The sequence below is a fragment of the Neolamprologus brichardi genome, chromosome 15 (genome assembly GCF_056152115.1).
Source record: "Neolamprologus brichardi isolate AB-2024 chromosome 15, ASM5615211v1, whole genome shotgun sequence".
NCBI classification, from domain to species: domain Eukaryota; kingdom Metazoa; phylum Chordata; class Actinopteri; order Cichliformes; family Cichlidae; genus Neolamprologus; species Neolamprologus brichardi.
The window spans coordinates 356,186-384,177 of NC_142118.1; the positions used below are offsets into that span (position 1 = coordinate 356,186).

The 27,992-nt window shown below is 44.9% G+C and overlaps 1 protein-coding gene across 1 annotated transcript; it reads left to right on the forward strand.

The window, feature by feature from the left end:
- Positions 1-75: 75 nt before the first annotated feature.
- elp3 (elongator acetyltransferase complex subunit 3) lies at positions 76-19,627 on the forward strand. The gene is made up of 15 exons (XM_087852001.1): positions 76-227; positions 543-642; positions 1,560-1,698; positions 1,957-2,027; positions 2,239-2,302; positions 3,049-3,117; positions 3,648-3,802; positions 7,768-7,929; positions 8,181-8,307; positions 14,415-14,608; positions 15,420-15,510; positions 17,814-17,879; positions 17,961-18,188; positions 18,311-18,392; positions 18,817-19,627. The coding sequence occupies exons 1-15, from the start codon at positions 206-208 to the stop codon at positions 18,900-18,902; spliced, it is 1,656 nt and encodes a 551-aa protein (XP_087708127.1). The 5' UTR covers positions 76-205; the 3' UTR covers positions 18,903-19,627.
- Positions 19,628-27,992: the final 8,365 nt, after the last annotated feature.

Consider the following 27,992-nt stretch of genomic DNA (forward strand, 5'->3'; position numbering starts at 1 on the left):
TCAATAAATGACAGGTTAAACACTGAGAAAGTGTGTTTACGTCATTTTGCGACAGCCGCTATCCCCGCACGACAGGTGCCGTGTTCGGTCGCAACGTGGAGTTGTTTACTGTTACCCCAGAGTGCTGTCGGGCTTTAAAGACAGATGAAGCACTTTTAACAGACCTCCTTTCGTAAATAATTGGACTAGGTGACTAACGAAGGAAATGGGGAAGCCAAAGAAAAAGAGTGAGTGTGTGGCAAAGCGTTTAAAACATCGCAAACTGCTTTCTAAAGTGCTGAGGGTGATTGTAGCTTAAAGCTAATGCTAACGGCAGGTCCCATAAGATGATGACAGAAGCTGCATAACTCGGCAGAGAAGAGTTCAGCAACTTTTCTCGTTTTCATAGAGATCCGTTACACTGCATATTGGACTGCGATTCACTCCGTAAAGCTGCATTTGACAATTTGGACTCCTGCACATTATAAAGCTGTGTTTACATAACCTGCGAATAAACCTTCTCACTGTAATGACAGTAATCTCACTATGCTGCTCTTGGTCAGGTGACCTGAGCCGAGCCGAGCTGATGATGATGACCATTGCCGATGTAATCAAGCAGCTGGTTGAAGCCCACGAGAAGGGAAAAGACATCAATCTTAACAAGTAAGTAATCAACGATACAGTGTTACAGCGTGTGCAACAATAGTCTGTAACCAAAACACAATGAACTGGTCCCACTAACTGTCTACCCTCTGTGTACGTGATTAGTCTTAATGCTCTTTGGCACAGAGCTCCACTGAACTGCTGCACGGACACGTCTTTATTCTAAAAATGTGCGCTGTAGTTTATTTATGGACAGCTCAACAGCGATGACCATTTTCTGTGTTGGGCTGTTGCACAAATGCACGTGTAAGCCCTCCATGTCACATAAGATTGGAAATTGGTATCAGCTGCAGGAAACAGTCATGTGATTACTGTGCAGATTACATAGGCTGCATATTACAATAATTAAGACTCTAGTATAGATGATTCCCCCCCCCCTTTCCGTTTAAGACGTGGGTCTTTCTCTGGGCCTGTGGTCATCTAAGTGCCGCAGTCCTGTAGTCTGGGCCAATGAGGAGAGGACCCAGTGTTGCTGTTATTCATGCAAACTTCACAACCAAACATCTGGTGTGTGTGCGTTAGTGCACTTGGCATGCGTGACTTGTACATCTGTGACGAGCCCCTCAATGCAATACGATTCATGGAGGTTTTGAAGGAATCAATGCTGTCATTCAGATGCCAAGCAAGACAACGCTAGACCACAATGTGCAACAGACATTAGCACATTATTGAATAATTAATATGACAAAGGAGCAGCTGAAACGCAGCACATCGAGGAACAACGAGAAACCTCTTCCTGTCAACACCACAGCCGTTGATCTCCTCAGTGCGTGCGCCTACTCCAACTTTTCAAAAAAGCTTTTTGTTCCATCAAATCCAAAATAAGTTTGCATTAAAGAACAATTTTAATTAGTTTTTTGTACAATTTTCAGTTCCAGGTGAGTTTTAAGCGAGTTGCATTTTGTGTTTTCAAACAGAGTTAAGACTCAGGCCTCAGCTAAATATGGACTTGAAGCTCAGCCCCGATTGGTGGATATCATCGCAGCTGTTCCACCGCAATACCGTCGAGCGCTGGTGCCCAAACTAAAGGCCAAACCCATCCGCACTGCCAGCGGGGTACGTTGTGTTTATTCTGCCGTCCATATCTCTGATATTTCAGGTTAAGGTTCAGTGAGGCTGAAATAAAATGCACTAAGTGGCTCGTTGAGTAATAGTTTGGAGTCACATGTTAGCAGATGTGTGTGTTTATGTCTGGTATAGTATGAGTACAGCGTGCAACGCTGATGGGGTTGAATCCTTCAGCTCAGCTTTAGATGGACAGTGAAGATCTCTCACAATACCTGACAGATTTAATAACTTGTGTTTTTACTGCAGATTGCAGTCGTAGCTGTGATGTGTAAACCTCATCGATGTCCTCACATCAGCTTTACAGGCAACATCTGTGTGTAAGTTTTGCTTTTTGATGAAAATCTGTGAGGAAATGTTTAATCTCTGAGCTGTGTCAGTATGAGCAGCATCAGTGTTGTGTAAGTATTTTAGTGGTCTTACTGTGGTGCACAGAACAAACCCTGAAGCCAGGCAGATGTAAAAGCTTTGACATGTTTGAGTGCTGACAGGAGTTTATTAATAATCAGTGTTTTGTTTTTCCTCTGGCAGCTACTGTCCTGGTGGACCGGACTCCGACTTTGAGTACTCCACACAGTCTTACACTGGCTACGAGGTGAAGCACCTTGATTTTCATCTACTGTGTTTGCCTGCATGGAAGGTTTGAAGCCTGATGAAGTAAATAAGTTGTCTCCTCAACCCAAACTGGGAGCTGTTTCCACAGCAGCCTCTGCGTCCCATTCTACTGTCAGAAACTCTAAAATCCACAAATAAGCAGAGAGCAACGTGCTCGTTAGAATAAAATGTTATTGCGCGGTCTTTACTGCCTGATCATCCAGGACTTTGTGAGGACAAAGACTTAAAAATGAATTCTGGATTTATCCGGTTTAGAAAAGCTACGGACAAAATCGACTCGTGGCAGCGCTCTCGCTGTGTTTGTGTAGAGACCTTTTACACATGTGCCTCGACACACACGTGTAGCTACATTTGTAGGGAAGTTCACATCACGTTATGAAGTCGTGTTTGTGACTTCCCTACAGTGAAGAACCCAGAGGTATAAACCCGTTATAATAATCCAGCAGTTACAGTTACATGAAGTAGTCTTCAGCATCATGAGGCAGGATGTTTGCAGAGATATTGTGCAGGTGAACAAGAGCATAACGTTCAGCTTAATGGACACAGAGTGATGCCATCCACATACATCACGTTTTCATATTTTGTGCATTGATACTTTGAGCCATGTTTTTTAATTTAACCAGAAATCGGGTGTGTAAGGTTCTTAGCACAGAACCCTGTGGAACGCCATGTCTGTCTTTATGTAAGCAAACGTTAAACGTCCTTCCTGCTTCTCCCCTCTGACAGCCGACTTCCATGAGAGCCATCCGAGCTCGTTACGACCCCTACCTACAGACCCGACATCGAGTGGAGCAGGTCGGTGATTTTCTACGGTGTACTTTTTAAAAATGGACATTGTTTTGATTATTCGTGTTATTTTGGCTTTTCCTGAAATTACAGAAGCAGGAAGCACCTTAATCAGGTGTTTCGATTGAGCCGCCTGCATTTGGCTCATGTGGAGTGTCTTTATGTCGTCTCTAGATGAGCCGTTTCCACAAATCAGCCGGTGGTGATATATTTAGTGTGCTGTAATGAGTGCCGAGGCTTTCACTGACCCTAATTATGCCATTATTTAAATTTATGGGCCGATTAGTGCTTTGCAGCAGAGCAAAGTCGTTCATTGGAACAGTTCATGTGGGTCTGTTTTTAAACTGGACACAGTTTTAGTGTTTTCCATGCCTGTGGGATCGGTTCATGTGCACTAGCTGTTTAAAGTTTAATTACAGTGAATTGTTTGAGGGAACAAAATGATTGTTCTGCTGAATGATGGTGCATTGCTGCACTTAGCTGAAGCTGCAGATAAGTGCATTGCTTTAATGGTGCCCCACCCTCGGTGTGATTTGCAGCTGAAGCAGCTGGGCCACAGCGTGGACAAGGTGGAGTTCATCGTGATGGGCGGGACCTTCATGGCTCTGCCTGAGGACTACAGAGACTACTTCATCAGAAACCTTCACGACGCCCTGTCAGGACACACCTCTAACAGCGTGGCTGAGGCTGTCAGGTATTTAATGACCAGCGTTTAGCCTGGCAGGCGTCTGTGTCTCACGATAAGAGCAGAACACAGCAGGATCTCTCCTGACAACAGAAGGATGTTAGAACGGTCACGTATGCGAGAACTACTGAGAATGACAGCAGGAGCATGTTTGGTTAGCATGTTTCATGCGTGGGTGAAAAGTAAATGCCTGCAGGTGAGAACATCTCCAATGACATGATGTCAGAGTTAAAGGTTGGATTTCATGTTGGTTTCAGAAAGCTCGCAGCGAATGATGCAGAGATGATGAAGCGGCTGACGTCTTTGACGCAGGGATGTGTTGATTCCTGCAGTGATCATTAGACAGGTGTTTCCTGTAGGCAGCAGGGCCCTGGTTGTGCGTCCAGTTGTTTCCCTGACGGCCTCTCGCCGCTGCAGCCTCTGACCTCAGCTGCAGAGTTTTTACCATCGGAGTTTCAGAACATGTGTGAAGGTTGTAACCACAAGAGGGCGCTACTTTACCATTGTCAGTATTTCCCTGAACTCACTGAGCTCTTCTGATCATCTCATTTTATTCTTTCTGTCCGTTTGCATGTTAACATCAGTCAAACTTCTTCCCTGAGTCTGACCTGCAGTCTGAGTCTTCTAATAGATTTTCTGTCACCTGTTGTTTTGTGTTTGACGTCTTCTGTATGTTTTGGTGGTGATCTGAAACGTAACTTTTACATTTGGATTATTACTCGATAAGCCAGTTTTTTAGTGCCGCTCTTGTGTCATGTGGCCTTTTCTCCCCGTTTCCTGTGTAACAATGGCTCCTGTACTGTGACCCTGAGAGACGGCGGGAGAGAAGAGACGGTCTCCTCTGCTGAGACCGTTTATGTTGAGGCAACAGGAGGAGGATCAGCTGATTGCCCAGACGCAGCTCTCTCTGTGGACACAGCTTTTCATTTAATGGTTTTTCTTTATTTTCATGATTATTTACTTTGTAGATTCTCTTGATTGAAACAAAAAGTGTGAAATAACCCAAAACATGTTTTATATTTAGCTTCTTTAAAACAGCCCCTTTGCTTTGATTACTGCTCTGAGCTTCATGAAATGCTTTTCCTCAGTCGTGGTTTCGTAGCAGCTGTTTGACCATAAAGGCCTGATCCACACGGTCTCCTCTGAACATGCAGCGATGTGTCTGCTGGAGCTCAGTGTGGCGTCTATCTGAGCTGCTGCTAACCTGCGGTTTCTGAGGATGAATTGATCCTCAGCAGCAGACGGGACTCTTGGACTTCCTTTTCATAAACATGTGAGCCCGTTTGGTCGTAGCGCTTGATGGTTTTTGTGACTGCACTTGGACACATTCAAAGTTTTAGCAAGAAACTCCACAAATGACCCCTGACCTGTGAAACATCTCAGGTGTGCAGCCCTGCCAAAACAAGCAAAGGGCAGCAGCTCAGAGGAATCTGAAATATAAAACACATTTAAAGTTATTTAACCTTTTTTTTTCTCTGCCTCCAAAGATCTGGGTTCATATATTTGATGTCTTCAGTTTGTACAATGTAGGAAGTAAAACCAGTAAATGAGAAGGTGTGTCCAAACCTGTGGCTGCTGCTGTACATCATCACGCCTCAGAGGCGGCGCTGCACACCGTGCTGCTAATTCTGTGTGTGTCACCAAACGTGTGAACCTTCATCACATGTTTATATAATCAGCTGAAAGATAAACATGAAGCCAGTGCAGCATGACTGTGATGCTCCCAGCATGCCCTGCTGGTGTCCTGCAGTAATAAAGTAACGTGCCTGCTTTAGTTCAGTCACCACCAGACTTCCTGAGAGAAGGAAAAAGACGTTAAACATTAAACTGTTGAACGAGTTCATTCAGGATTCGGGTGAAAGGAACGAGCGCGGTCACTCTGACGAGTCCTCTGCTTTTACCATTTCTCGCTCGGCCACTTGGGGCCAGTTTTGAATGAAACTGTCGCGCAGCTGCTCAGTGTGGATGAGTAGAAACGCCAAGATGACTGGAGAAGCTTCTGAGTCGGGTTTATTGAGACGATTGGACCGAATAATGTGTTTGTCTGAAGCAGCCTGTTTGTGTGAGGAGCTATTTGCTCTCCTAAAGTCCGATGAGGCCCGAGAGGCTAGTTTGTGCGATTGCGTGTCTCTTCTGATGTACACATGTGTGTACACGAGTGTGTTTGTGGGAAGTGTGTGAAAGTGTGAATCTGCACTTCTATCAGCATGCTCTGTTAAGATGCTGGGATTACGGTAATTGCTGTGGCTGCGTCTCAGGAAGCAGGAAACACTCGGTTTGGCTGCCCTTATCTGTGTGTGTGTGTGTGTGTGTGCGTGTGTGTGCGTGTGTGTGCGTGTGTGTGTGTGCGTGCGTGCGTGTGTGTGTGTGTGTGTGTGTGTGTTTGATGTCTCTGCTTCTCACCCTGCTCCTGATCGGATCGCAGCAGTGAGATACCTCGAGATAATCGCCCGAGATAATAGACTTTTTATTGATTCATCTCACACAATCTGATCGTTCTCTCTGGAGCATAAACTCTTGTAATTGGTGTAAATCAGCCAGCAGACTGTAAAAGATGGACGTTTACTGCCAGCAGACACAGTCTGAAGCAATATGAGCCGAGTGAAGGCAGCGAATCGTCATCAGAGCAGCTGGAGTGGAGAGAACGACACCTGGCCAGTGTCACGAGAAGAGGTGTGTGTGTGTGTGTGTGTGTGTGTGTGTGTGTGTGTGTGTGTGTGTGTGTGTGTGTGTGTGTGTGTGTGTGTGTGTTTTCGATCAGTCACTCAGATAAGTTTGGACTCGATTTTTCTGTCTCGATGACGTTTGTAAAGTCGAGTGAAGGCGCTGCGTGTTGCTCTGTTCTCCGTCTCGCGCGTCCTTGTTGTTGTTTATTGCTTTATTAATCAGCCTGGGTCACATGGCATGCTCAGTGAGCAGTGTGGCCTGCTGTTGATATTTAATGGGTTTTATGATCGTTCTGCACGTTGTTCCAAATATTACTGACATGGAAAAGATGCAGAGCGTAGAGCGGACTAAAGGTGGTCACACCAAATATTCACTTTGAAGATCATTAAACGTTTCTGCCTCATGTCCTGTGATTTCATGATTTCAATAAATCTCTGCAGCTCAGAAAGAAATGAGGCTCGAGACGTTTCACACAGCCCTGAAAATCATAAAGAAATAGAGATGATAAAGGATTCAAACAAAGGGTCTGATTGAATGTTATTGTTTAGAGGGACGAGCCAGTCGGGACTTTCTAAAGTTTAATATGAACAAGATGCTATCAGGTTCAGTCAGATTTGAAAGTCTCAGCAGGACAGTTTAGATTTCACTGAAAGTGTTTGTGGACTTCGTGGCAGAGTTGCAGAGAGATCTGAATCCAAGTTTATTCGCTGGATTGTTTGTAATAAAGCAGATTTTTATCTGGACGAAGCACAAGCTTCATTATGTTACCCGGCCAATGGCTGCTCTGACTCATGCACTGCTCCTGCGTCTCCGCCTCTTATAACCCAGAGAGCCTCAGAATATATTTGAATTATGTCAGAAGTTGGCAGATTATTTGTATTTGTTGAATCCATTTGAAAAACAGCTTCAAAGAAAACGCTGGAATCCAGTCGGACCAAACACATCTGTTAATAAGTAGATCCCCATCACACCCAGTAAAGTGTCAGTGACTTGCAAACAAAACACTTGTTAATGTCTCATTTAGCATTTCCCCCTGTCATGCATTTTCTTTATTGGATTAATCAGTGTGTCTTTAATGTGAGGTTAGTGTTAACTGTCGGCATAATGAGCCGAGCAAACGCGCAGCCTGTAAATTGATGTTGCTAAATGGTCCCAGTAATATGTTTCCTTCATATGGAGCAACTCAAACATTTAGACTCTGTGAGACTAAATAGTGAAATTAAAAAGACATTATCACACAGACACGAAAGCCATATTTTAAAAACCCCTAATGAGCAGAAAGTAACCGGGAATGTTTTTCTCCTCAGGTACTCGGAGCGCAGTAATACCAAATGCGTGGGGATCACTATCGAGACGCGGCCCGACTACTGCCTGAAGCGGCACCTCAGCGACATGCTGGGCTACGGATGCACCCGGCTGGAGATCGGAGTCCAGAGCGTCTATGAAGACGTGGCCCGCGACACCAACAGGTCCGTGGGTAGAAGTGATGTGACAGCAGGGATGGCTCAGTAGGTAGAGCGGTGGCCCCGCGATCGGAAGGTCGGGGGCTCGAATCCACTGAACAGCTACCCTGAGGTACCCCTGAGCACGCTGCTCCCCAGTGCGCTGCTCTGTGGCTGCCCACTGCTTCACTGGGGATCAATAAAGTATACATCATTATTATTATTGATGGGTTCAGCCTGCAGGCTAACAGCTACTCTCTGCTTGTGTGTTTGTGCAGAGGCCACACGGTGCGAGCTGTGTGCGAGTCTTTCCACCTGGCAAAGGACGCCGGCTTCAAAGTGGTCGCCCACATGATGCCAGACCTGCCGAACGTGGGCATGGAGAGGGATGTGGAGCAGTTCATTGTGAGCGTTTTCTTTTTCTTTGGCGCAGTTTTACCGTTAATCTGAGCCGAAGCTGAGAACGAGGAACGAGTGAGGGTTGGTAGGTTATCGGTATTTGTCAATAAGAGGGAACCGCTTCCAACCGGGGCGACTTGATTTTGGAGGTTAAATGATGGCAGCCTTTTGCTTACAGCGCTGTGAATCCCCGTCTTCTGCATATACAGGAAATGTTGTGACTCCTTACAGTAATCACATTACTTTTGAGGCCTCGTTGGTCGCTATGGAAAAATGTGCGTTCAGCGAGCAGCTGGTTGGTGGTTGCTGTCAGGCTGACTAAGAAGGTGCTGCACCAGAAGCGTCCTCTCGACTGCTTCGGTCACCAGCAGATCGCCACGGTTTGGATGGAGGTGCCGACCGCTCTGCAAACTCTAACGAGTTTCACCATCAGATGATGGTGAAACTCCAAAAAGTGAGACACAGACTTCAAATTAAAAGTTGTGGCTTCCTGCTCAAACGACACGTTTCAAAGACGCAGGTTTTACTTCCACAGTGAGAGCGCTCTGCCCGTGCTAACGAGCGTCCAGCTGCAGACCGACACGTAGTGATGAGCGAACCGCCTCTTAGAGCCGGCTCTAGTGAACGCGCGAGCCTCTTTCTCGCACTTTTTTCCGCTTCACTCCGCACGTGACTCTTGTGCTTGAGGAGCAGAGGGGGGAGGGGCGACTTCCTGTGTAATTTGCATAATTTTGAATCATTATTATGTTTTAAATTTTACTTCTGTGATCCTCGTCTTCTTTTTTTAAACAAAAAAGTACAGGCTCCGCCTCGCTGACTGACATCAGCACAAATATGGCGGTCAGCGTTTGTCGGCCGTGTCACGTTTCGCACTGACTGAATGTTAAAAGATGGTTTGATTAAAACGATGACAGGTGTCACCACTGATATATTTCAACTGAAGGTTAAAGACAAAACGTACAGAAACAGAAAGCTCCCGGTCACATGATCATTTTGGACCTCAGCGTTGGCCAGGATCGAATCCCTGATTGGATTTTTTATGGATTTCCTTCATAAGAAAAGTTGTAAGCGGACAGAAGTGTGTCGACGTGTTCTTGAGACTGAAAATAGCACGTTTGGTCAAACATCAGGTTTATTGTTTGTGGAAGAAGTAGTCAGACCTTCCCTCTTCTGCATGGCAGCAGCGTGCGTCATCACAGTGTGATAGTACCAAGTATGTCCCACGTGCAGCGTCTCAAAATAGACCCGGAGAAGACGGCGACAGTCACTCACAGTCGATGGAAGTCTTGTCAGATGCCACTCAACGGCGGGCTCGGTTTGCTGCTGTGATTGGAAACATGGCTGAATGCGCAGAATCGGACGCGCTGCCTTCCCAGAGCGCCAGACTGTAGGATGTAAATGACGACTCGGTTTGAAGCTGCGTGCGCTCTGAGCTCATTCCACTTGTTTTGAAATCAGGTGATGAAAATGCAACGAAGGAGAAGAGCAGATATGATAATCGGTGCAGGTGATATGACACTGGCTGTGTAAGAACCAGCAGTGATATTGATTTGCCCTCTCGTACCTGATAATTAAACCGTGTTTGTGTTTCGTTTTTAAACTGCTGCGTCTGATACGCGGCTCGCTTTGAAGGAGGATCTGATACAGAGATGATCCCAAACCGCCGTGTTGCTCTGAGATTAGCTCTGAAGACATGTTTGAAAAAGATGTTTTAATCTCAGATACTTAAGTTTAATAGAAGCCTTGGCTAAGAGCACAGCGTGATGTGGGCAGTTTGTTTGGTTCTCACAGGTCCAGTGGCTTTATTGTCTTTCCAACCACGTGCAGTAGGGGTGGGCGATATAAACGATATAAATTTGGCCAACGATAGAGATTTTGACTATACCGCTCTATCGCGATAGCGCATGTTGATGATGTCATCAACATGCGCCTGTTTTGGTCAAAAGCATCGCAGCAGCTAAAACCATTATCATCTGCAAATTATGGCGACAGTCACAGCAAAGAGATGAAGCACTGTTGAAATATGGGGAAAGCCAAAAACTGCGCTTCCTCCACTTCTGTAACATTGATTCATTAATGTTGAATTCTCTGCAGCTGCTCTGTTCCCATGTTGTTGCAGTATATTAATAACTAACCTCGTATTGTGGATGAATGATCTCAGTTGTTCTCCTGACTGAAGTTTGGCCCGTGTATAGCATCCTGCTATGTGATTGCATTTGTCCCTGACCACCAGAATCTCTCACGTTAACTTTTATCGAGTGGAAAAAAAGTTAGCGTTCATCCTCCAGCTTCACTGTGTTTATGTTATGCTAACATAGCTGTGTCGCTAGCAATCACGTAGCACAACATTATATACCAGCTAGCCCAACTTCAGTAACCCTGCAAACGCCACTGCTGTTTAGTTTTCTGTCTTCATTTATGTTGGAAGTAGTAGCAGAGCTGTACGTTTGAATTGTTCAGAAATCTCTCAGTCACAACATGCTACATCATGTTTAGGTGGAAGCTAGCGAGCTAACTTCCTGCTAACTTATAACTCCGTTAAATTGAATAAATTCTGTTTTCATGGATGTAAAACTTAATTGTTACACCTGGTAAAGCAGCAACGCTGATCATTTTATTAAAGATGAAAGAATTTAGACCGTTTTTAACTCTCAATGTTCGTTTGACTTTGGGACCTGAAGTTTAGGACCCTGATTACTCCGTGAAGCTCCTCACTACAGCAGCCGTAATGCTCTGACGATCCATTAAGCTGTGCAGCTTACCAAAGTTGTACTAAAACACTTTTTAACAGATTTCTGCCCAAATCGGTTCGAGGTCAGTAAGCACAACCAGAATTCATACATAAGGTACACTCTGGATTTTTGAGGATTTTAAGTGTGGAAAATACGTTATACAGAAGAAAAGAATATATCGTGATATATATCGTTACCGCACGTGCTTCAAATTATATCGCGATATGAATTGTAGGCCATATCGCCCAGACCTAACGTGCAGTGCAAAAAACAAACAAAGACTTTCTAAAACATGTTTTATGACTAAGACAGCATTATACAGCAGCTGTTTTGTTATTAAAGATTAACATCAGTCTGTACGTGCTCCAGAGAGCTTTTCTTCAAATCCTTTAACTCTCACTCGCTTTTGCAACTTTGTACTTTTGTGTTACTCGCAGCAACGACTCCACCTCATTGTGAGTCCATTTAAAAACTCGCTGCTTTTCCTCCACATTTTGCCGCCACGTTTCAAAGAGCCGGAAAGCAAATAAACAGCAGACAGAAATGAGGCAGGCCGAATCTTCTTGCGTTTCACGCATGCGCAGGAACGTGAGCGTTTTTGGCCGTTTCAATGTGGACGCACAACTCTGTGAAAACGACTGAAAACGCTAGTGTGGACGCGGAGCGTTTTCAAATCTATCCGGGCCAGTGTGGACGTAGCCTCCGGTGAGCGTACACAGCAGCTCCCACCCCTGACGAGCCGGTGTGAGCACTGAGCGTTCAACAGGCTTTTACAGGAAGGAGGTCACGCTTACCAGCAGCGTCAGACGGCTGGACATCCTGCTCTTCCTTCTATAGTTTATATTCGCCCTTCTATAACAGCTGTGTAACACCCAAATTTCTCAACGGTGGGATAATAAAGGTTTATTCTATTCTATTCTATTCTATCCTAGAACAGCTCTGGCAGCAATAACTGGAAGTAGTCATGTTTTGTAACATTGGTCTCTGATATCTCGCTGGCGGACATGTGCCCCACTTTCCTTCATAGAAGTTCTGCTTTTATTGTGACGGTGTGAGGAGTTCATTGGCAGATGCTACAGTCCTCACCTTCATGCAGGGAGGACTTCATTTCAAATATGATTATATGGCAAGTGTCTGAGTGGAGCGACTCGTGAGAGCAGAGTGGGATTTCTCTCTGAGCAGAATAAGGAAGCTGTGCAGCCGTGAGAGCGTCTCCAGTCTGGTGCACATCAGCTGTGGACTTCACATACATGTGTTTGCTGAAGCCGTCGTTCCTGTGAACGTGTCTCACGCTGTAACGTGGAGGGCAGGACTGTGACAGGAAGCGAGTGTGCGTCTGTGTTTCTTCCCTGCAGCATTTCCTCTGCCACTCGTCATCTCTGTCGTCTGTTTCTTCCAGAGTATTTTCTCTCGCGCGTCTCCTTTTTCTCCTCCGTCGTCTCTCACTTGATCTCTTCTCTCTCCAGCTGTAATGTTCCTCTCGTCTCCTCCAGTCACACCGGCTTCCTCTCTGCCTCTCTTATCACACTGACACTTACATTATACAACTTGTGTGTGACTCCCCTTTGTTCCTCCTCATCATATCTAATCTTCCATGACACCCGTCATGCCAGTGAGTGGAGCGTAAAAAATATGAATTTTCACTCCAGGATCCAAACGAAGCTTTTCAGGATCCTTTTCCATAAAGATCCGAGCTACAGCTCTTACTGACGGAGCATCCAGGAATAGCCGGTTTGAAGGGCGGGAAGAGGAAATGATCAGAAAAGGTGGAGGAGAGAGGAGTGCCTCGATTTGCATTAAGATATTTCAGGACACATTTGGTTCACTTTAGTTTGCTTAATAACCTCTGGAGCAGCAACTGTGGAGTACGTCTTTGTAGCAGGTCCTTATTTTCTGTCTTCACCACATTTTGTGCCAGAAACAGAAGAACAAAAAGGAAACGTTTCCATATCAATCCCAACAGCAGCACAGACCATCATGAGTGGACTTCTTTACGTTTGTTAGGTTGTTAAAGCTCTCGTTCACAAGGCTTCTTCAGTCCCAGGTGTTTAAATAGGAAGCGGTCGACCCCTCGAGGGTTTAAACACGGGAGCTCGTTCAGGTTCTTGACACTACGTGAGCAGACAGACGGATCAGCTGCTGTCTGTCTGCTAAACTCATGTAAAGAAATATTCACGTGGCTGTAAGCAGTTCTGTAAAATTTAAAAACATCTTGTTACGTTGAAACCAAGCACACCGTTGTTGTTCTTGTGACATTACCAATAAGTTTGTGTCACATGACCCTCTTCCTATGGAAAAAAACAAAAGTTGTATCCAAGATGGCCGACTTCTAAATGGCCACCATGGTCACCACCCATCTTGAGGAGTTTGCCCCTCACATATACTAATGTGCCACAAACAGGACGTTAATATCACCAACCATTCCCATGTTATTACGGCGTATCCATAGAAACGGCCGACCCTGTGCATCACGTTGGTTTACAGACTAATAATAGTCTGAGGTCCTCTGTTTGCGAGCATTCGGAGGCGGGGCTCCTCGTTGTCTTTTGCGTTTGCATTCATCTCGACCAATCAGTCATGCTTCCTGTTATCTGTGGCTGCTCTGTTATAATGGCCGCTGCTGTCTGCAGCATCCCGGACCAGTTTAAAGCTGCAGCAACAGGAGAACTTTGCACATCACGCTCGTTCTGATAATGAAATTCGATTACAACTTCCTCCCAGCCTGAGCTCCTCCCTCACTTATCTGCTGTGTGCAGATGCTCCTGTGTTCAGGGAGGCATCCTCACGAGGTTCTACTCTGCCAACCAACAGAAGCTGTGATTTACAGTCCAAACCAGTAGCAGGTGCTCGCCGCCCCCGGTCCCAGGCCTCCTCCTTTTGGTATCGAAGCGTTGTTATTTGTCGGCTCCCCCTCCTCCCTCCCTTCAGCTGCACTGCAGGGCCGTGTGGGACATGTCCTCGTGTGATTATGAGCTGTGACGAGAGAGGGGGAGATTACGAGATACCGATAATGCGGCCTATTTTGGAGAATGCGCCTCCACTCCAGATTTTCACGGTGCTGATCACGATAGCGAGCGCAGAGGGGAGGAGAATGACTGGAAATCACACCGACTCCTCTTACTGCGCAGACCCAGACGTTTCTTTCCTCCCACTGAATAACTGAGTGTGGATGCTGCTTCCAGCCGGCTCATTGCCTCTGCAGAGGGCCCGTTTTTCTTGACCCGTGTGGAAAAGTCACATGAATGAAGTCAGCTCCTCCTTTTCTCTGTTTCAAGAAGCCCAAACAAACTCTCTGCTTTATTCCAGAATAAAACTTTGATGCTAATGTGAATTGTTCTCTGTTGTTAAGCGGTGAGTTTAACAACATGAATCTTGTTCCAGGAGTTTTTTGAAAATCCAGCTTTCAGGCCAGATGGACTGAAACTGTACCCCACCCTGGTCATCCGAGGCACGGGTCTGTACGAGCTGTGGAAGACCGGCCGGTACAAGAGCTACACGCCCAGCGCTCTGGTGGACCTCGTGGCTCGGATTCTGGCGCTGGTGCCGCCCTGGACCCGAGTGTACCGAGTGCAGAGGTGAGTGGATGCACTTGATGGTACCTGTGCATGATTCTGTGTGTGCACATGGCTAAAGACAGGTCAGAGCAGCATCTGCAGGGTGATGAAGTTTAACAAACTCTGTTATCAGAAGAAAGCCTCAAAGATGCCGTCAGTGACTGTTTGAGTTATTTCATAGAACAAAGATGCTAAACTCATAAATATGCAGCTTCAGCTACAGTTTTTCAGGTAACTTTGTGCTAAAAACATCAAAATACTGCAAAATATTCAGTGGATTGTATTTTATTCCTTAAATATATTAAATATCAGTGTGTGCAAAATGTCTTTTTTGGGCCATCACTGAGTACAGTCCAAACGTAACGTAAAAAACTCGTTTGTCTGTTTACAGCCACCACAGCGACGATTATTACAGTCGAATCTGCAGCTGTTTTACACGTCTAACAGGAATTAATTTGAGGTGTGACTTATGCAAAGCTACAGGAGTGGAGTGCAAGAATAAAACTGTGCAGATGAACGGTTCCTACAGGAACCCCAGAGTGTTTTGTTTGGGCGGGGTGAGGTTCATCGGTGACTCTAACTTTCCCTCAGGTGTGAATGTGAGCGTGAAGCAGGACAGCAGAGCTACTTCTGTATAAAAATAAATTCTGTTAGTGTAGAAAAGCATGAGTGCGCTGCACCAGGATGTGCAGCGCTGCACCAGGATGTGCAGCGCTGCACCAGGATGTGCAGCGCTGCACCAGGATGTGCAGCGCTGCACCAGGATGTGCAGCGCTGCACCAGGATGTGCAGCCTCTGCTGTTCAGTCATTCTTGTATCATCCACCCATCAGGGACATCCCCATGCCGCTGGTGAGCTCTGGTGTGGAGCACGGCAACCTGCGAGAGCTGGCACTGGCCAGGATGAAGGACATGGGCACTGAGGTGAGACTGTAAGGCCTGACGTGCTGCGCGTCAGCGTATTTTCAGGAAGGAAGCTAACGGTGTTTTCCAGCTGGGATTTGATCCGACAAAAGGGGAGAAGAGTTGACCTCGAGTGGCGACGACGGCCAACGTGCAAACGCTGACTGTGAGAATAATTTTCCCGCTGTAGCTGCTGTGGGTAAGATGACAGATTAAAACGCCACACAGGTGTAGCTGAGGACTGCTGGAGCACAGAATTGCGTCCCCCCCCCCCAGCCGGCCTCCTCCAGCATTTATTGAATTTCTGCTGGAAAGTAGAAAGTAGATTAGAACCAGCCGAGCTGCAAACACCAGGCTGGCTGCACATGCGCGAGTCAGCAGCTACAGAGCCTCGTTTAGAGAGACTGGGTTTAAAAAGCAGCCGTTATCAGACAGCGAGAGCTGAAACGCCACCTCAGAAATATACACGGCAGCTCTGCTCTTCAAACACCAACGACCCTCACGCTGCTGTAAGGTGGCTGAGCTCCACACGGCTAGGAACCAGAATCACGCCGCGTTCGCTCTCACACGTGGCTCTGCGCTGTCATGCTGATGTTGTGATTATTCAAACTTGACCTCCTTCTCTTGTTGACGCCGGTTTGCAGAAAGCCGGCACAAAGTTTTCTTAATGCTAAAAATAAATCTGAAAACAGAAGCTGCTCCTCTTTGTTTCCCTCTGTTTGAAACAGAACTGATGCTGTGATGAAGTCTGTAGTTCAGGCTTTAAACCGCCGTCAGACCTCGAGGCAGCTGAAATTGGCCTTCGAGTGAGGAGGTGGAGCTCAAATGACTCGTGTCAGACGGGATGAATACGGATCAGTTTGAGCTGCACGCACAGTGACTCTACAGCCGAGGTGCTTATTCCCGAGAGGCCACCGTTTGATTTTAGGAAAGATGATTCCTCCCCTTTATCCGGGCTCGGAGCCAGCGCTTCTCGCTACTGGACTCGAGTCTCCTCCTGGCCTCGACCTGAGGGTGCGTCGTGTTCGCCGCTGCGACGCCGAGCTCCTCTAGAATCCAAGGATAAAACTTTGAGGCTGGAAACGAGCAGAAATGGTCCTTTAAGACGCAGCTGGCCATCCTTGAAACAGAAAGCTTTAAAGTTCGAATCCTTAAGATTTCAGGCCTGGTTCATTTGGAGACACAGCGGTTACCGTGGTAACAGCAAGTGCCCTTTGTCTGTGCTTAGATAGCTGCTGACAGCCGAGGAGGGACTGGTGCCAACGAGGCTCCAGTTTGATTTTAGGCATTGCTGCCGACAGAGCTCCTCACAGCAGGGACGCGCCTCGGCTGACCAGCTGATCAGTATTTACACAGATAAACAGGCGAGCCCCCCCACACCCCCAGATCCCTAATGGTCTAACACGGTAACACCTCCAGCAACATCTCGCTGACATGTTGCTTTTTCGTCGTTCTGAAAACGTCTCACCTGTGGCTTCAGCCGTGGCTTAGATCAGGTAACACCGCCGCCCACAGTCAGACTTCCTGTCCATCGTTTTGTGACTGTGTGCAGTCAGACTGCAGGTCCAGACGTGGAGCCAGATTTAACTTGTGAGAGAGGTGGGAATCAGCATACATCCCACGATACGATATTATTGCAAATTTTAAAAATATTTTGTGATATTCAGATTCTGTACATAAAGGTAAACTTTATCAATATTCATTTTCTCTAATATCAAAGTCTCACACTCAGTCTTTCTCTCATTTCAGTTTGATTGTTGACAAACTGAACGGTTTGTATTACAGTCTAGTCCAACTTAACTGAATCAACCATCTGGTACAATTATAGCTATTCTGAACTATGCAGTTTATGAAAACTATGCAGCCCCTTCAGCAACTGAAGAATTTGAAAGTAAATTAAAACAAAATATAATTTTACATTAAATAAAAAAGTTTTAAACTTAATTAAAATAAAACATGTCTTAAATTAAAATAAGTAAACTGTCATGTTTATTGCTGCCAAAAACAAGTTAAACACATTTGGACAGTGAAGGAATGTCAGGATTCAGAAAAAGGATCAACATGCTCTGAAGTCAGAGCACAAAAACCTTTTTGTAACAAAATATCGATTTCTGCTGTCCCTGTATCCATACATTATTAGCAACAAAGTATCACCATGCTACACAGTATCCATTTTTCCCCACCTGCATGTGCAGGAACATTATACTGATGAGCTGTAACAGCTGAGAAGTGATTTGACTTTGTGTGTGTGTGTGTGTGTGTGTGTGTGTGTGTGTGTGTGTGTGTGTGTGTGTGTGTGTGTGTGTGTGTGTGCGCGCCTGCAGTGTCGTGACGTCAGAACCCGGGAAGTGGGCATCCAAGAGATCCACCACAAAGTCCGACCTTACCAGGTAACCGACGCCGTCACTCGCCGTGTGAGACGAGGAGACGCTGTGGTTTCCTGATGTTCGCTAACACGCGTCTGTGTGCAGGTGGAGCTGATACGGAGAGACTATGTGGCCAACAGCAGCTGGGAGACCTTTCTCTCCTATGAAGACCCTGAGCAGGACATCCTGATTGGTCTGTTGCGGCTGCGCCGCTGCTCTCCACAGTCCTTCCGCCCGGAGCTCAAAGGAGGCGTGTCCATTGTCCGTGAGCTGCACGTGTATGGCAGCGTGGTCCCCGTGAGCAGCCGAGACCCGAGCAAGTTCCAGCATCAGGTGGCGTACGCTTTCACACACGTGCACGCACAACAACAGATGTGAACGTGACGGTTTCGCTCCGAGTTTTTCTCCACACCGGCCGAACCTCAGAAGCTCTGAATGTTGTGTTACGTGTGCAGGGCTTCGGCATGATGCTGATGGAGGAGGCTGAGAGAATCGCCAGGGAGGAGCACGGCTCCTGCAAACTGGCTGTTATCTCAGGTGAGTCGATACAGACGATGTTCTGACACAGAAAAAACAAACAGTTTGTTTTATAAAAGTAGACAATGTTTAGTAACTGTAACCACGGAGACCAGAAAGGAGGAAAAATCTTTACCCTTCACCAGAAATTTGATGCTTTTAATCTGAAGGAGCAGAGGAAATGTGGCCGAGACTGAATCGTACGCTGTAATAACTGACTACTTATTTATTTAAGTGCTGGTTTACACATTCACCTAACAGCAGAAGGATCCCGGTTTGATCCCAGGATGAGACATCGCCCGGTGTGCTGAGGCCTCGTGAACAACACAGATTTATCTGTGATGAGCCAATAATGTCGCTGCGTGTGTCAGACTGAGAGGTTATCAGGAGCCAGTGATGTGAATGTTTGTGTCCTGTGACGCTGAGGCTGTGCTTCATCCTGCAGGTGTAGGAACGAGGAACTACTACAGGAAGATGGGCTACGAGCTGGAGGGACCGTATATGGTGAAGGACCTGTACTGGCCGGACTGAACGGAGTTTATTTATCAAAACACACTCTGGGACACGAATATTAATGTGATGGTGTTCTGCAGTATCGGAGGCGGTGCTGGTCGGCCTGTTTTATCTGGAGCGCACAGAGGCCGCCGCTGCTCCATTTCTTCTGTTTTTTAAAGATAAGGAGACGCACGAGAGGATGTAAGGAATTAGGGAACGTTATCTGGGGTGAAGCCAGCCTTTGAGTTCAAATTAAGATTCTTTAAACGTACAGTGTCATCATATGGGTGCCTTTTATTTAAAGTTGCGCATTTCCGAGTCTCCCCCTTTTTCTGTAAACACGGGTCCCGGTCGCACCGCTCAGCCTCACAACAAGCAGCACTGATTCACTTTGACGTGGAACAAGAGCCGACCTGCCGAGCATTTTTAATTCCACTGCAATGATCCGTGCACGCAGCGGAGAAAAATCTGGGTATCCATGAAATAACCGTTTGCCTGGATGAGACGATCACGGTTCCAGTTAATCATGTTTATGTTGCAATCACACAGAAACCCATTACGAGGCGAGCGTTCATTAACGGACGCGGCGGATGAACAAACAGTGGAAAGTGTCCTCGCCGGGCAGCTGTTGTTTTGATTTGTAGGGCAGGAAATTGAATATTAGTGTTACATAAAAGCGTCTCAGTTAATCCTGTTTCTTGTGTTTCCTGTCATGCCTTCTTGTCTTTTTCTGGAACAATAAATATATTTCAGTAACTGTGCCTGTGAGGTTTTGAGTTGTTGTTGCAGGGAGACATTTGAGGCGTTAAAACTAAACGACAGGAAGGTGGAAAGCTTCCAGAGGTAAAGGTCACATCCTATCAGACGCTCCGATAATGTGATCCTCATCGCCGGGGTTGGTAGCAGACCCGCGCCGAGAGCTCATTTGACAAATCCTTTCCGGTCAAATCTGGTAGCTGTCTGTCTGCCTGCTGCTGTTTTTAACCACAGTCACAGGAAAGCGTTTGTCATCAAACATGGCGATAAAGGGGCTCACACGGAGACCTCGTGTAGGATTCGACCGCACGGGCGAGCTGAACGGACGCGGCGCTGTGTCGTGACTGCGCTGTGTGTGTTGGTGTTGCAGTCCTGACGCAGTGAGGTCTACGCCACACTCGGGCTTTTCTCTCCACGCTTGTTCACTCCTCCTATCAGCTGTGAAATCTGAAAGGACTCCTCGTCCCCGCCCGCGCCGCCACACTGTGCGAGTCTAATCTTCTCTGCGACACGAGCCGAGGTGCAGCAGGCTGAAGGTTACAGAACTGCCCACTAACATTACCACAGTGAGAGATGAGAAAGGCATCGAGCTGTGGCGAGCTTCAAGCCGCTTCAGACCCGCCCGGCCCAAAAGTCGGATTTAAGTAAACGTGAAGCTGTTTAAACTCTCACGGTGGAAAAATGACGACAGAAGCAGGCCGGTAATCCTGTTTACAGACGGAGAGGTAAAATATGATTTGAAGTGAGGAAATATTAAACGTTTTGTCTCAGCTGAGCCCCGACCAGAAGATGAACGATGAAGAGTCCTGCATCATCCAAACTCAGATGTCATCACGTCCTCTGAGAACCTGACGCATGAATTTAACTTCAATACAAAACTTTTTTCTCATTTCTGAATCTGAGTTATGTAAAAGAAAAGTTTAATTACCAAACGTATTTATAAAAAGGATCCTTCACGTCAGTCCAGGATCAGCATCGTCGTCTGAGCATCAGTTAGCATTAGCCAAGACTTTGCTACTTAATGCTACTTAAACATTATCACAAGCAAACCGACACGAGCATCGTAAATGATAAAAGAATCATATAAAAGAAAATGAATAAAGAAAACAACATTATGGTTACAGAAACAAAACGAACATGTCTGATTGGCTGGATCGGGACCGACGCTGTTATGATGATACACCTCCGCCCTAGACACCTGCTGCTCCCTGAGCTTTATCAGAGCTTGCTTCCTATCAAAGGGGAGTTCTTTCTCCCCACAGTTGCTCACAGTGAATTGTCTAATTGTTGAGGTTTTCTCTCACATTCTGCAGGCTCTTTGCATTATCCATGACCCCGCGGTGAATATGATCGTGAACTGGTGAATAAATTTAAGTTGAATCACAATGTGGTAATCTGTTTACATCCCATTCATGAGTTCACATTGTAGGAGAGACGAAAGCAGAGAACTGGAAACCAGCTTGAGCTCACTCTGCCACAAAGTCTCATCAAGTGTTTCCAGTCAGAATGACTCAAATATTCGACCAAAAGTTAATTCTGAGTTTGAAAAACGAACAAATATGCAATAATTCAAAGAATTCATCCTCAGCAGTGAATCAAAATGACTCTGATGACCACATTTTTATGGCGCTGATATTTACAGCTCAGACTTGAGTGTCTCAGCAAAAGCTTAACTCAACCACATGTTCACGTTCTGCTGTTAGCATTTAGCTCAAAGCCCCGTGTTTCCCACGTTTTTATTTAAACCTTAATTTGTGGGGAAAAAAATAACTAAGATTTTTTTTAGTCAAACAAGTTTTTCCAGATTTATGCTTTTAACTTTGACACTCACAGTACAATGAAAGAGTTAGTGCGCCTGTAATGTTTCTTCCAGCCCACACTTGCTGTAAATTGATCCCTTCCTAATGCAATTCCAATTTTGAGTAATGGGGGATAAGAGCCTTTGGCAAGTTCAAGTTAGCCAAATCAAGTTGGCGTCGTCTAAAGATAGTCTGTTTAGCACGAAATTCCCTCCTAATGTTACTGTCATTCAGTAAAGACATATGAGGGAATGAAGGATAACATCTAACATCTGCTGAAACTGCATCGGCTGAAACGCAGTGGGCTCTAAATATGAGCTGGAGATTATGGTTCCCATCTGTAATATTGAAGTTCTGATTGTTTCTATGGACACTCGGGGTCGTGTACGTGAAAAGTGACACAACATTAGTCATTTTGCTTTTGTACAACACTCGACTGGATTTGAAACGAAGGATCTGGTAGCTGCTCACAGAACTCAGTGTGTGGTCCAAAGTGGACTTTAGGAGGGACCAGATTTGGTGCATTTGCAAAAAGAACAACTAAAGGAATCGGGTCGGCAATCCTGGGTGCCGAAGGGTTAACTGATGGCACGTCCATAGCTGGACTGGCCATCGGGCATTTGCCCGGTGGGCCGATGGTGATTTTTCGATTTTATGGGCCGATGATCTTATTTTATTTATTTTGTAGTAACAGTATGAACAATGAGAGGTGGTGGATTGGACAGATGCTGGAAGATTTGTAAAAATAACTCAGTTGTTTGGTGGTGGCTGTGGCGGAGCTTCCAGCAGGTGGATGAGGGAAAGGTGAGGCAGGAGGAGCAGAGAACGAGGCGGCCGCCGGTCCGAGTGTCAGGTGAACTCCAGGTAAGAAGTTATGACCTGCAGTCTATCTGGGTCAGATATAAACCAAGTTTAGGTTCAGTTTATTTTAGCTGTGCTGACTTTTTTTCAGCTAGGATGGAAAAAGACACAAAGCTGGAGTTATTCTGCGTCATTACGCTGCACAGCTGTTTCTTCTTCTCTTATCCTCTCCCCCTCTCTCTCCTGTTTCTACTTCAATCATGAAACTGATCAATGATCAGCTGATCGTCTCTCTCGTTTGTTTATCGCCCACTTTGCGCCAGAAACAGGAAACCAGCGGATGTCGCGCTAAACAACAGCAGCACGTTTAAGCTTGATCAGCTGTTGTTAGCATTTATTTAATAATAATTTCTAGTATCAGCTGATGTTTGCTGGAGCCACAGCTGTAAAGCTGCTGGTCATGATGGTTTGGATATGTGGTGAGAGGGAAACATGAAGATGAAACCAGGAGATGTCCTTACTGAATCATCAGAGCTGAACAGGTGATGGAGAAACAGGTTTACCTTTTAGGTGACATGGATGAGTTGAAGTTATGAACTGTTTCTGAGAGACAAATAACACCAGGATCCTTTTCTAAGCAGCTGACAGCTGGTAACTGTGCAGGGGCGGGTCTAGCAAAGTGTTGCCAGGGGGGCAGGTAGGGCATTAACAGGGAGAGGGGGGCACAAAGAAATACTTTTGTTTCTTATTTTCATTTAAAATGTCTCGCTTTTAATAAATAATTATCTGAATCTTACAGCCAAAGTTTTCATCTGATGTAAAATGTATAGAAATCATACATATACCAACAAGACTGTACATCACTGTCACAACAGCGTTTTCATTCAAAGGCTTTATGGCTTTAATACCTGGGGGGCCGGTCTCGAGTCAAAATGCTGATTTTTTGTCCCAGTCCAGCCCTGCGCACGACGCAGTGCATTTTTAATGCAGTTCATTAAAAAATAAATGGCCGGGTCAGCGGTGCACATCGCAGATCAGCTCACAGACACATTAGTTGTTCCTCTTCTTAATGACGGTATCTTAGCAACCCCAACTACCAGATTCAACTTGTAATTGGCTAAAAAATAACTTAGCCTACCGGTGAGAGGGACGTTGCTAGCTGGCAGTTTTTTCAAGCGATGTTGAAATTTCCACATTCAGACACTTCAAATGCTTCAGCAACTGTCCGCTCAGCGCAGCATCAGCACCGCGGAAATACACGGAAACATCCGAAGACTCGAGACTGATCAAACCAGAAGCTTTAATGAGCAGCTGGTTTGCCTCGCATTAACTGGCTGAGTTAATACCAGTTAATGCGACACTCATCATCAGAGAGGTTGTTGACCCCTGCTTTAAATAAAAGGCAGGACGGATCCATACTTTTGTTCATGCCAAATTCTGATCCCGTCATGTGAATAGTAGCGAAATTTGAGACGTGTTCTCAGCAACATTTTCACATGTGCTCTGTGTAAACTGCAGGTGGACTAAATGCATTTAGAGATGCGCTTCTGCACGCCGTGGTTCAAACAGAACTTCTGCAGGTTTGCTTAATGACGTCTACATTCCTGAATTTATTGAATTGCTGCCATGTGATTGGCTGATTGGATATGCGTTGGCAAGCAGTTGCACAGGTTTACTCAGTGGCTGGGTTTACTGAATAACGTAGCCGGTGTTTGTGATTCTGTTTTTGGGGATTCGTGCAGAAGACATTTAATGTTCCACCTGCACAGGTTCTGTGGTGATGAGTCAGAGCGATCCGTCCTCTACAACCTCTGTGGACAAGCATTCAAAGGTCGTGTTTGCGATGTACTGGCCTCTATCAAAACAACCTCGCTGAGCTCAGGCGCTGACCGTCACCTCACTAGCTTAAATCGCTACTTTATGGGCTCAAAATGTGGTCATAAATATTTTGTACTTGTAAATTAGCATTTGTATGTGTAAAAAGAATGTGTGTGTGTAAAACAGATTTGTGTGTGGAAAAACCCTGTAAGTTACAAGTACGAATTTTGACCCTATTTTTCTTCCTTTCATCTGATTGGTCAATGTCATGTCAATCATAAATGTAACAATCCAATCAGAGAACAGATGGGTTTGGCTGTCGGAGGGGCGCTTTTTTGAACTGCAGGTCCTTGAAGTAGTGATGTGCGATACCACTGATTTCCTTTCCGATCCGATACCAAGTAATATTCAGGGTCAGGGGCGATTTTAGCCCATTAAATGAATCAAAGCACCCCCAAAGATTTCTTTCTTTTTTTGACAATATTTGCTGTTTGTGTGACACACTACTAAAAATATAAAAAGCATACAGTACTGTACTTGTTTGAGACGTAACATTTTAACAACAAAAGTATAGATAACCCCCCCTCCCATAATGGTTTGTTCCAGCTCTCTCCTGCTCTGGCTCTAGCGCTCTTGCTGCCAGAGCGATGGTGGCTGAGACACAGCGGAGCGGAGGTGTGAGTGCCTGGCTTAAAACAGGACATATTAGCTGCATTTAACCTTCAGTTACTCTTTATATAGTTAGGTAGGAGTCAGACCATGTTTCTTTTTAACTGAAAAACATTACACCAGGTAACCTGCAGTGTTGAAAACGTGTTTTCCGACAATGTTTGCTACCCTACAATCGGTCCTGCTCTGTAGTAAATTCAGCGACATTTCACCGTCCTGTTCCTCCCATTGAAATGTATACAGCCTATTTAAAAATCTAAAACTTTAAATTTTCCGTAGCCTACTGTTGTTACCACTGTCCTGTTTTAAATGGATACTAACTAGCTAACTGACTGAATGCCCATTAACCTTATAACTCCGTTGTGTGTGTGTGTGTGTGTGTGTGCGTGCGTGTGTGCGTACAGAGAGACAGCCAGGTTCATAATGAATATGAGGAAGTTTTTTCAAAAAAAAGGAGCCACATTCAGGTGAAAGTGTAAAATCAAATGATCCGTCAATCAAGAATAATGTTGGATCAGTGTTTCAATATTTATATCTTTTATTAGATGTTCATGTGGTTTGGTTATTTGCCTTTTGGTTGAAAGTACACTGAGAGAGGACTTTTTTTATTAGTGATCTTAATAGTATTTTTTCATATTAATTTAATTTTCATCTAATTTAATACAATCTATTTGTGTATGATTGTCAGTCCAAAGAGGGAGAGAGGAAAGAGGGGAATGTGAGGAGAAAGGGCAAGGTCAGGAAGAACCAGGTAAGAAAACAGACAGGGAACAGTGACAGGCACAACAGAAACTCACACAATCTGGAAGTTGTGTCCTCCCTATATTAAAGCTGTTATACAGAATCTGCAAAACAAACTGGGTTGAAACATTTTGAGCCTCTTTAACAACATTCCAACATAACATTATCATTGATCGGGGAGATTAAAATTAATGATATATTTTTATGTGGTTCAGCCACAACTCTTCTAAAACCTCAGCCAGTAATAGGTAGGCCAACTTTTGGGCCATCTAGTTGTCTGTATGACTGCCGCAGTACGTACATCACATTTGCACACTATCAGAAAGAGCCAAACAGCCGTGGTGGAGTGAGGAGCTGTAAAGAGAAGCAGATGCTCTGTTTATATTCTAAAAAGCTTGTTTCAAAGATTCTGTACTGCAGCTTTAAATGTTTTCCAAAAGCACACATACACTTCTCAGTGTTTCTCAAACTTTTTACAGTGTGGACCTGATAAAATGTCAAGCTCTCCTAAGTACCACTATGAAAGCATGAAACTCATAAATCTTACAACAGAAAATTAGTATTATTAAATTAGTAAAATTAGTATCTGCATACATTGTACACATTGTATACATTCTACCACAGGCAAAGTTGCCTCCATTTTTATAGTTTTTATTAATATTATGTAATAATTTATTTGTAATAATTTATTCTGTTTCGGGAGTGTTTTTATGTATCTGTATTATATTATACACACACATTAAATGTGAATCTCTGTCCAAAAAATGCACTCAGTTTACTTCTTACTCACTATGAGCATCATTCATTATTCTCACCCAATAATTAAGGTTAGGATATGTATTTTTTTTTTATTCCAATCCATTCTTCTTTGGCAGCATTTTAATAACCTTGATCAGATTTGATGGTTTTGTTACAGACTTTTCAAAAAAGTGTTTTGCTTTTCTTTCACAAATGTGGGATTAAATTGTGTTAAAATGTACAAAACAGTGATGTCATGTTTTGTGACGAGGACCCAGGCACAGAGAGACTTGATGAATTTAAGAATCTTATGATTTAATAAAGAAATTTGCAGACTTGCACAGAGATGGTAAAATTATGATGACTGATAATGGAGATGAAGACAACAGACGATGAGGACAGGGAGGAACAGGGGTTTAAATCCACCAAGGACACAGTCAGAGAGAACTCGGGACAACATTTAAGGATGCAGGGACTGACAGAGACAGGTTTATCTTGCCTGGCTGGGCAGCTCTCTGGGTGCTCAGCACCCCCAAAGCTCTGATTCTAGAATCGCCCCTGTTCAGGGTGGTATCGACGATACTGATCCGATACTGATACTTTGTACAAAAACTTCTTTTATTTATTGTATCTCAAATTATAGCGTCATAATGATTACAGGACATCATATTACTTGTTCTTATCACTTAATAATGCAGAGTTCATCATATAGAAATAAAAAAAACTGAAGTTGTGCTATTTCAACATGTTGCCTGCCTGCAGCACTAAAGGACTCTGTGAGAGACGTCTGTCTTGCCCTAGCAGCACCTGTCCCCCTCCTCCTCTTCAGTTCGCCTCAACATACGCGCCTCATATTCTGTGATATGATTTACTATGAGGTGTTTGACAAGGTTAATGATGTTGCCACAACCATACATGCCAACCCTCCCGATTTTTCCGGGAGAATCCCGGAGCCACCATTCTCCCGAATTTCCACCTGGACAACAAAATTGAAAAACCATATCGCAGAATTCATAGCGCAGCCCAGCCAATTCGCTACTCGGGTTAAACATGATATATAAGTCACTTTGATAACTTAAAAATGTTATTGTTTGTCTTTTTCAGTGTTTTATTTGTTCGTGAGTAAATCGGTTTGGCTGAGATTAAATTTATTAGATTATATTAAATTAAATTTAACTTTAGTAATCCATCATGTGGGTTCCTCCGGGGTTTTCACACAGCTGAATAAACGTCAAACAGAAAACTAATTAAAGAAAGTGTGAGACGGTTGAGAGTTTACGCCAGCGCTCGGTTATATGTTAGATAGCAAGGAGCAGACGGCAGTTTCACTCCACCGAGGGAGCTCGTGACGTACTACCCGGCTTTCTTTAGACCACGAAGGCCGGGTCCTCAGGTGGAAGCAGCCTCTGAATTTGGACACCCCCGCTGTTTCCGGGCCGGCCAATAATAACGGTGACATTTAACGTATTTTATCAGATAAATAAACACTGTAAAATGTATTTATCACCCCCCAACAGCCCTTTTGAATGTCTCCCTAATTCTGAGGTCTCAAGGTCAGGAAAGTATGGCCACAACACCTCACTCTTGGAGCACTTTTTTGCCACATGTATCGCAAACCACGTCTCAGCTGTTTGCGGAGGTAAAATACATCCGCACAATCAGGCTCAGCCATTGTTGTGAGTGCGCGCCAAGGGGCTGCGAGACATTTATACAGCCGTATTTCGCACATGACTATGAAAGGCGGAAGAGGAAGTAGTTCCTTTGAATGTAGACAATCCGAATGTTATAGTTTCTGTCCACTGTG